Here is a 10211-nt window from a genome sequence, read left to right on the forward strand (position 1 = left end):
TTGTGCACTCTCTCACTGAGACTCCTCGTCTCAGATAGTATTCCCTTCAATGTTTAACTTTTTATCAGGTTCTTTAGAATTGTACCAGTAGTGAAGACTAAACATTCTAGTGGCTGCAATAGGGATATAATAGAGATGGGCAAATTCCAACTCATGGGCCAGATCCAATTGGCTGTGGACTCCATTTCCCAGCCGCCTGTGCTCATGGCTGGAGTTGGTCTCCATGGAGACCCCAGCCACACCTGCTCTGCAAAGTTCAAGGCTGGGGTTACTATGGAGAACAGTCTCAGCCACACTGGCACTGCACACAGCAAAGCAGGACAAGGGGCTGCTCCAGAACACCTGGGAACTTGCGATGGGGTCAGCTTGCTCCAGAGCCAGGGCAGAGCTGTGATCCCCTACCTGCATGCCACTGCCTGGAGTGTGCAGGCTACAGATCGTGGCCCTGCCCTGGCTTCAGAGCAAGCTGCCCCCATCACAAGATCCCAGTGGCTCCGGAGCAGCACCCTGCTCTGCTCTTCCGTGTGCCTTGCCAGGCTGGTCTCCATGGTAACCCCAGTCTTGAGCTTTCACAGCACAGGTGCAGCTGGAGTCTCCATGGAGACCAGCCCCATCCATGTGGGCAGGAGCTGCTGGGAAACGGAGTCCGGCTGCCAGCAGGATCAGCTATTTTGCCCACCCCCGGGCTATAATCTTTTACATCAGCTGAATTAGCCCTCTGAAAACCAGCCCTCAGGACCAACCCTTTGGCATGTAACTTTTTCAGAACACATAATTTATTGGGACAAAAAACATTCCCTAAATCTGCAAGCCTTAACCTATTGAAAGCAACATACTGGGTTAATACCACAGAAGAAAGCTTTCAACTAGATATACAAAGATCTTGGATTTTGCTGAACAATAAATGACTAATACATTAGAATGAAGAATTATCCAAGTTATGCTCCAGACAATTTGTTTCCCAAAAATAAAAACTAGCTGCAAAGACTAAATCAACTGCAAAATGCATAGGTGACCAAATCAAGGCCTACCTTGCACAGGGAAATACCAGCATGTCTTGCATAGAATATGCACCTTTCCCCAAAAAATCAGGCTCCCAAAACTGGGGTGCATGTAGTAATCAGGGAAGCAGATTTTCTGCCTGGCACTGAAGCACCTTGCTTTGATCCTTATACAATAGTGCAGCAGCTATGATATTGCTATTCAGGCATCTGAGAGAGCCTGTTGGCTTAATGGTTCATTGTTCTTCACTCCATAGGTGGCAAAGATTGCTCTCCTTTTTAATTACCTTGATGTCCCACTAATCAAGCTAACCTATTTTACAGCAATTTTTCTGCCTAACAGCTGCACCAGATATGTTTCCCCCCTCCAATTTCACAGCTCTGGAAGCTCTTTAGCTTTTTTCAAAATCATAGATTTACCCATGGAGACCACTCTTTAGCAAAAAAGGAAGGTAAGTTAGCTAAAAATTAGGCTGAGTCTCTGCTGTATGCAGCCATGTCTCTGAAATAATCCTTCATTCTGCCTTTCAAAAACAAGCTGTGTATAGAGAGAGGTGCACCGATACATCAATCCCATACTGGATCAGCACTGATATGAGGAAAATTAAGAGCATCAGCAATTGACTTTTTTTGTCATATGTGGCCAATAATGTGGCCAATAAATGCCCCGTGCAGCATGTAGCTGCAGCATGTACAGGGACAGAAGTGCAGCCGTGTCTGGGTGGTAAGTCTATTGTGGGGGAAGGGGCAAGGGGGGAGGGAAGAGGCTTGGGGGGCGCAGATTGAGGCCCATGAGGTTCATTTTGTTATCTTGAAAGGAAAGCCAAATTTAATGGAGACACCAGTGCAAGGACTTTAAACTATATTGCCCAATGTCATGAAGGATTATGTTAATTCCTGAATACTAGCAACAAAACAACAACAAAAAAGAACAGGGAACATGTTGTATCTATTAATAATCATTCTGTGATTATTTAAAAGATTAAAATGATGATTTTTAAGCAGGGTACCGCAGCCCTGGGCTACCTTGAGATTTTTTCATGGGGCCACATAATCTTAGCATTGTTAGGTGTGCAAACATGCTTCACAAAATAAACCCAGAGATGTCAAATAGGAATCCAGGAATACACTGACATGTTGTGGTCTATTTGAGTTCTCTGCAACAAAAGTATAGCTTTATTTTTTTCTGTAGTAAAAAAACAATGAGAGAAAACTAAGAGCTGGCATTTTCTGAGGGATTCCTTGTGTCCATCAAGGGGTTCCTCGCATCTAAAAAGGTTGAGAACCACTGGCCTAGAGCTTTTTTTTATCTTTGTAGCTATAAGATTTTTTTAAATAAGTTTCCACTTCCCCTTCAACTCCTGTCATCAGTTATAGCATTAAAGAAATTCTCAAGGTACAATTTTACTGAGCTACTGCACAGGTCCTTGACCTAGAGCAGACCGACCAGGCATTCTGCCCTAGCACTGGGCACACCACAGCTTCCAGTGTCTTTAGGCTCAGGGCAGATGCAACAAGCAGATCTGCTCCAGGGCCAGGTACAATGTAGTTTCTGGTGTTCCTATCCTTAAACAGGCCTGCCAGTTCAATTTGCCCATGTACTGACTATTTTACATTTTCCAGAACCTCCCAACTTTGGACACACAAATCAGGAATCCAGGCAGATTTCTGGGTGCAATCCATTTCATACAGGAGGTCAGAATAATTGATCCTAGTGTTCCCTTCCAGGGCCATCTGATATAAATCAAATAAAACCAAAAGGGCCATTTTAACAAAGTAAGTGATCTTAGAAAATAAACTAATATTGTTTCAACAAAGTCTGTCAGTCGGTGCTTCCCAACAAAATAACGTTAGAGCTAAATAAGTTCAACTGCAATTTGACACCATCATACCAACTGTTGGAGAAAAGTCAGTCTGACACAGACCCAGTTTTTAAATTTGTGATTAAAGCTAGCTGTAATGCCACTCCTATTTCTTCAACAGTTTTATCTGCAAAGAGAAAAAACTAATTTAAAAAAAGCACATTTTTAGTTCTGTGGCATACCACATATTCACTGTCAGGAACTCTTACTACAAACACAAATGCATAAGTTTCCATTTTAGAGGATCTAAGAATCTTGTTTGTTGCTGAAGAACCAAAATACAATTTAAAGCAAAGATGTCAACAGATGAGTTTCAGTACAAAATACTTCCCAGCTGCCATTCTCCAAGGCCACTTTACTTTAAGAGCTAATTCTATACTCCACAGAAGCTTCTAGTGCATTAAAGATATCAAATGTTTTGTCCCTCCCCTGAACTCCTGCACAGCTCCTGTTTGAAAGCCAATACCATCTCACTCTTGAATAAAGGTAAAATCTGGAAGGCTGTAAAACATACCAGCTAATGTCACCGATAATAGCATACTGACCAAAATCTTTCCAAGTTGACCATCTCTACACTTGCCACTAATTCACATGGACCGATCTGTATTTATTCCAAAGAAAACCATAGATAAGAACCATAGTCACTAATTATACTTCAGGATGCTGAACAAGCTAAGGGCAGTCTTTACCAAGCACTAGACACAGAAAAGGTGTAACTGGGCATTGAGGGTAGTGCTGGACATTCAGTCATCATATCATTCTACAGTTTACTATAGGCTTTCCTTGATTTCAGCAGCTTCTAATCAGAGATTTTCACTTTTACAGCAGCACAATGAAATGAAATTATTAAACCTTTGTTGCTTCTTCTGCTTGCTTACTGAAATACTTAGAAGAGCTATCGAAGAGTCCTTAGAGATTCAGAGTAACACAGTCCATGATAAAAAATACATAAGACTGCTCTTTTTACAGTTGATACCCAGTTTTTATGCAACTGAAACATAATATTCCATTCAGTGCCTTGAAGGCATCCTAGGGAGGTATAGCCCCTTTTATCCAGTTTTCATGTAATATGACTTAATCAGAGGCAAGGCTCCCAGGCACCCAAGACGCAGTTTCTCTTACATTAGTGTATTTTACTGATAGTCCTATGAGGAATTCAGATACTAGGGGGTACAAAAGTCATCCAGTTTAACTAAATACATCAGACCAAGAATTCAAACATTTTTTATACTTTACATCAAGACCATCAGTGATAGCATAATTTATTGTTATCTGTGTTTGACCAAATCACCCTCGTCACCCTGATAAAAACAAATGCCCTCCAGTTGTATTTTTTTTCAAGTCCTCTCAGTACTTTGACCCAGTTGGAATGAGTAAAAGCTAAACAGAATATGCAACTTAACATACACTAGAAAGAGTCCAAGAAGCACATGGCTCTGCAGGTTCTCCACCCTCATGTCACAGCCAGCCCCTCCACCACTCAATGCTGTCACATGAAGCCTGGGGCTAGCTCCCTGTTCCCCCTGCCAGATCAGGCCTGCTCTGCCCTGGTTCTGGGTGCATGTGTAGGCGCTGTGCCTGGAAGTAACTTACTCGTGCTCAAACTGCTCCAGAGTTTACTGCTACATTTTGCACATGTAGATACACATACTACCTTCATATTTTGCTCATCCTTTATTATTCTGTTCAACCAGATTTTTGGCAAACAAATAAAACCCAAGCTTTGTTTCCTCAGAAAACACCAACTCCCTAGCCTAAGAAAACCCTTTACATATAGAGCAAAAGGTAAACTTGTCACGACACCAATTTTTTCGCTGTTACAGCATATACCAAAATGGCTATCCTACAGAAGAAGAAAATTTCAGTTTAATTCAATCAGCTATTAGACGAAAGCATCAAAAAAGCCCCACAAAAGCGCTTGATCTGTACAGATGTTGAGCAAGTTGGGTCCAACTAACATGATGCCTCTTCTGGGCACGCACTGTGTTCAGTGTGGGAGTGCACTTATTTAAAGTAAAGTGCCATGGGGGAAGGCAGTTCACATCTACAAGCAACCTTAATCTCTGAGGTGCCACTCTGCCCTGCCTTCTGCCTAAAACCAGGCTGTGGTATCTCAATGAGGCTTCTGTATGAAAATAAGTTATTATTATGTACAGGAACTTATATACAGAACTATTTCCAATAAAAGAGAACAGTTGTTACTACAGATCTTGAAAGGGTCTTGTGGCTGGCCGGTTCTTCCTCTGCTACCTGGAAGTTCCTACTGGCCTCACCCAGATTGTCTCCTAAAATGCTATACTTCCTGGACACTATTTATTTAGGGACACTTACTTTGTCACACAGATTATGTATGTTAAAAGATGGCCACTTTCTCCTCTACCTGCTCAAAAGGGCATCAGTCTGAGCTCTGGGACACCTGAGGATTGAGGCTTCTAGTTGCAAAATTTACAAGAAAATGAGATAGTACATGTTGCAAAGACTTTATCAAGTTCCTTCCCTTTCAATCCAAATGAATCGTTCACAATTAAAATGATCTACATTTGATTATCAAACAGCCTACATATTCATTATTTAAAGAGATGTTTGGGCTCTTATCCACTTTTTTATTGACTGCTGTTTGGTGATTTATTTGCTCATAAACTTTGAATATGCACAGTGGGAATCAATCACAAGACCAACTCAGTGGTACTGACTTAGGAGTGAGTACCGAACAAGCTACAAAGAGTGCCCAACAAAGTCCACATCACAGAAATGGTGACACTAAGAATAAATGTATTTTAAAATGCTGGTGATAGCACTTTATATAACCTATATAATGCTATAACATATATCACATTTACTTGCATATAAACACAGACTTTTTTCCCTAAAAATTAGCTGGTGAAAATTGAAGTTCATGTCTTAAACAAGGAAACATGGGGAGAAGAGGGTTTGATTCTGCAGAATCCAAACTGTCTGGTCTCTTCAAGTTGGGTTGGCAGCCAGCAGTGCCTGCTAAATCAGCCAAGGGCCCACTTGTCTTAAGAAGAATGGGCAGGCACTCTGACTCAGGCAGTGACTTCATCTGGAGTAGAACTGCTAAGTGGGTACCACATCCTACTGTGAAGGGGGTTAACAGAGTAGTCACGGGTTTTTGCTCCCCCTCTACCTCAGCTGCTTGTGTTCTCCCAGCAAAAATACTCTAATGATCAGTATTGTCAAAAAAAGATATTTTTTCTTAATTCTGTATTCTGTATTAAATTATTTAATATTTAATTAAAGATGTTAAATACAATTATTTTCCATTCATAGGAGTGATGATATTTTTGTTAACACACACACACACACACACACACACACAGTTATACAGGGGTCTCTGATTTTTATGGCATTGCTACTATTTTCATTTGTGTTACCAAAAATATCATAAGTATTTTGTATGTGTGCCACTTCATATCTTATTGATGGAGTACAGTGATATTTAAGATCTTTAATTAAATAGTAAATAATTTAATATGCACAAGAAAAGACAGAATTAGTATATAAATATGAATGTAAACTATGTATCCCATCATGTAATTCTGGTTTCCTTTACTTTTGCTGTCATATAGAACCTTCTTTATTCTTTGATTCCCATGCAGTTGTTTCTATTTTCTGTTTGTAAGTGGACAGCAATTAAAATAACATGTTTAAAAAATAAGGATGGAGATATGAATGTAAGTATTGTAAATCAGGCTGTCCAAATTTCTAGACTGCTACAATTTGTGAACTAATCTAAAAGTCATCACTGCTGTTGAAGAACTAGTTATAGTTTTAATATAAGAGATCCTGAAGTCAACAAGTCTAGGAATTAAAAGAGTATGTTATGTGAAACCCAGGCCGCCGCACAGTTTTCAGCTAGATTCCAAACTAAGCAGAATGAAATATTTTGAGAACTAAGCAATGGAGTGTTACACTATCTTACAACCACACATCCCTCCACCCCAATATCTTTCTGGCCCAGACAGCATCTACAAATTGAACAGATTAATCTTGCAACCAGAGCAGCAGTGAATATATGAATAACTATTCTTTGTTAATTATGTGACTTGTTGTGAAATTATTCTGTTCTTTCTGTCAGTCAAAGTATTACTGAACAGAGGCATTATTAGATACCATGTATGTGATACATTCAAACAATGAAATTCAATTATTCCATTAGGATCATTACAGTCAGTTTTCTAACAGTGTTCAAGCACTGTCATCATTTCAGTGTGAGGTTCAGGTATGTTGAGTTTGGCAGCCAATACAAGCATTGCATGATCCATACTTAAATAGTATGCCGATGCCAAACGTCATTTTTAAGGGGCATTTTTGTTTAGTCACAGCTCTGTTTTCATTGGTTCACCTTTATCTGTTTGTAGTAAAAAAATTGGAAATGATTTAATCTTCTAGCCAGCAGACAGGAGTCATAACCCCGTCATGGGATGAGGAATAAGGGAAGAGAAAGCACGTTAATGGAGGAACAAGAGAAATTTTGCGTGTAAAACTATGCAATGAACCATACCCACTTCCTTTCTACTTTCATTTGCACTTGGTACAGAATTCCACTACTAACAGCCAAGCTGGCATGTATCACAGCCTCTTTGCTAGATTATAAAATATCTAATTCAAAACAATAGCAAAAAAAGGGAAGGACATCTACAGAAGCCAAGAAAGAGGAATGTTTATGCTATGCGTTCCTACATATAAATGTTATTTTTTTTCTCAAAGCATTTCTATCTACTGTGACAGTGCATTAAATAAAAAAAAACCTAAAACAGCATTTGTTTTAAAAATGTGAGGATATTAGCTTACCAATTAATGCTTATACATTCAAATCCCTTAAGAGAGAAAAAAATACTCATTTTAGGAGTTCATCGATGTTTAACAAGAATGACCACAAAGTTCAGCAAACCTTACTTCTGGTAGAGGACTGGCCGGCTTCGTTAGGATTCCTCCCACATAAACAACATTTGGTAGCGTGGGTCTTGGAAACTCCAGTGCTACATCAGTACACAGCATCCACAGGCTGGATTCATGAACCAAATCATGCATGGACCGCTCTGGCAAAGCCTTGTATTTCTGCAGTATCGTTTCGTATTTTGGCAGAACCAGAAAATTGACTCCCACTCTTGAAACCAGATGAAAAACAATATTTTTAATCCTTTCCAGGAAGTTCATATGATCTGTGAGAAGCGAGTTAAATTCTGGAACATAAGATAAAGGAGCCGGAGCACCAACTTCTGCTGGATACCAAAGACCAGTGGAGAAAACAGCGAATTTAACCCCTAAAAGGTGAGCTATAAGAAATCCACACATCTCATTAGGATCTACCAGCAGCAGGTCAAATTTCTCTTGTTTCAGAACATGCATTAGATTTTGGTTGCCCACAATCATGTCGCAGTTCTCCGAATAGTGATCCAGGATATCAAATAGTTCCTCTATTGTTGGTCTCCCAGAAAATATACTCCTCATTTTGGACTGAAGAAAATCATCCGCACTGCTGCTGTTAAAGATCCCTGGGTAACGCTGGAGTCTATAGTGATCAGATGGAGGGATTTCTCTGCCCTCAGAGAGGAGTAAGACTGTTTGGTGACCTTGGTCATGCAAAGCTGAGGCTAGAGTCTTGAAAATATATAGATGGCTTTCAAACATAATTGGCGGCACAACAATGATTTTGGCAGCCTGGGCTATCCCGATAGTGCCCCACAGGAGAATGAAAACTGCAGTGTAAGACTTCATAGCTGAAATGACAAACAAAAAATTACTTCAACAAATTTAAATCCAATAGGCTTCTAGTTTTCAAAAATGACTTTCAGCCATGACAGCTTTTAGCATTATCCTATTTAAAAAATTTTTTTCTCATATCAGTACCTGGAAACAACACAGGCACCACCTAGCTTTAGGGAGAAAAAGAACAGGTGTAGTGTTCACTTTGTTAATAAGAAAAAGGTTGTTGGGTCTGCTCCCTTCCCTTTCACACTTTCCATCTGCCCTTCAGGTTTGACAAGTGACTTCAGTCAGTACAGATACTGGTACAGCACCCAATATATGGCAGGAAAACTTATAAGGCCAAAGGAGATGGTCCCCTCCTCCAAGGGACTTGTGTATATCACTTCATGCTACCCAACAGCAAAGATTTTTCTCTAGAAACCCGGATCACTGTAGGCTTTGGAGCAAGTGACCAATCTAACCAAGCTGCTTACAGAAAACTGTAATTTAGATCGATTTTGACTTGGGCTTTTTGAATGCCTGTACCTAGCCATGCCTGCAACATGTTCAGGTCAATATTTTTGGTGATTTTACTATTCAGAAAAAATGCTGGATTTAAAAATAATAATAATAAAACCTATACGCCAAAATCCTAAAAATGTATCCAGAAAGTACGCACAGTATTTGCCTAGGCAATACAACCGTCCTACCAATGTACCTCAATTCTGAATCTAGAAGAATATCTCTGCACATACACATATTTCAATCTTTGCTCTCAATCTTTGCCCTTCCAACAAGGGCTCCATTTCTGACAGTGGATTTTGTGTTGAATGCCCAGTTCGATAAGAACAGCACTGCCTGCTACAGCTAATCTTACTATTTCTATTGCAAACTTGGATTTATCAGTTGCTCATTCTTTCAAACTTTTTAACTACTGGGCTAAAAGTTTCCAACCTTGGTCTAGTCTAAAAGGGATTTTTTATTTAATTTTATTTTGGTTAAAAATTATTCAGGAACAGTAGCATAACTAGAAGTGAGTGAGAGTAGCACCAGCCCTAGGCAGTGACTTAGGAGGGGTGCCAAAATCATCCGCAACTGCTGGGGAGTCCATGCCCCAGCAGCAACCCCAACTGAATCTCAGAACCAGCCTTCCACCACTCCCACTGCACCTCTCTCACAGTATTTGCTCAGGACACAAACCCTGCCTGTTAAAAATCTGTTCAGGCATTCCTGAATATATGTGAAAAGTAATAAAAAACCCACTTCCCTTGTGCACGTGCAAACACCCACCCACCCACACACATACACACACAGAGTTCTTGTACTGCTATCTTTTAATCATCATAAAGTCCAACAGGGATGCACAAAAGGTTGAAATCTGGAATAGAAAAAGCCCTCACTGAAGGAGCAATATCTTTGGACGCCTATATACGTGCAGCAACACTGCTCCTATGTGCTGTAATTACGGTGTGTTGGAGCAGACTTGATTAATCAGGTAATTACCCTGCTCCAGCAGGCTCCAGCATCACATACTTCAGTGTCCCCATGCTGAAAAACAGCGGCAGGGGCACTTTAACTAAAGCTCATACGGCAAACTTTAGTTAAAGTGCCCCAGTGCCATTTTTCAGCATGGGGA

The 10211-nt window shown here is 40.2% G+C and overlaps 1 protein-coding gene across 1 annotated transcript in view; it reads right to left on the minus strand.

Annotated features, from left to right (window-relative positions):
- The window catches only part of UGT8 (UDP glycosyltransferase 8), a 47306-nt gene extending 38666 nt beyond the window's left edge, over window positions 1-8640 (minus strand). Inside the window, exon 1 of the mRNA XM_019534055.1 lies at window positions 7784-8640. Coding sequence (XP_019389600.1) covers window positions 7784-8605 — 822 coding nt within the window. The 5' untranslated portion in view covers window positions 8606-8640. The remainder of the gene's footprint in view (window positions 1-7783) is intronic.
- Window positions 8641-10211: the final 1571 nt, after the last annotated feature.

Source organism: Crocodylus porosus, unplaced genomic scaffold (genome assembly GCF_001723895.1).
Source record: "Crocodylus porosus isolate Cpor-Errol unplaced genomic scaffold, CroPor_comp1, whole genome shotgun sequence".
Classification (NCBI taxonomy): Eukaryota; Metazoa; Chordata; order Crocodylia; family Crocodylidae; genus Crocodylus; species Crocodylus porosus.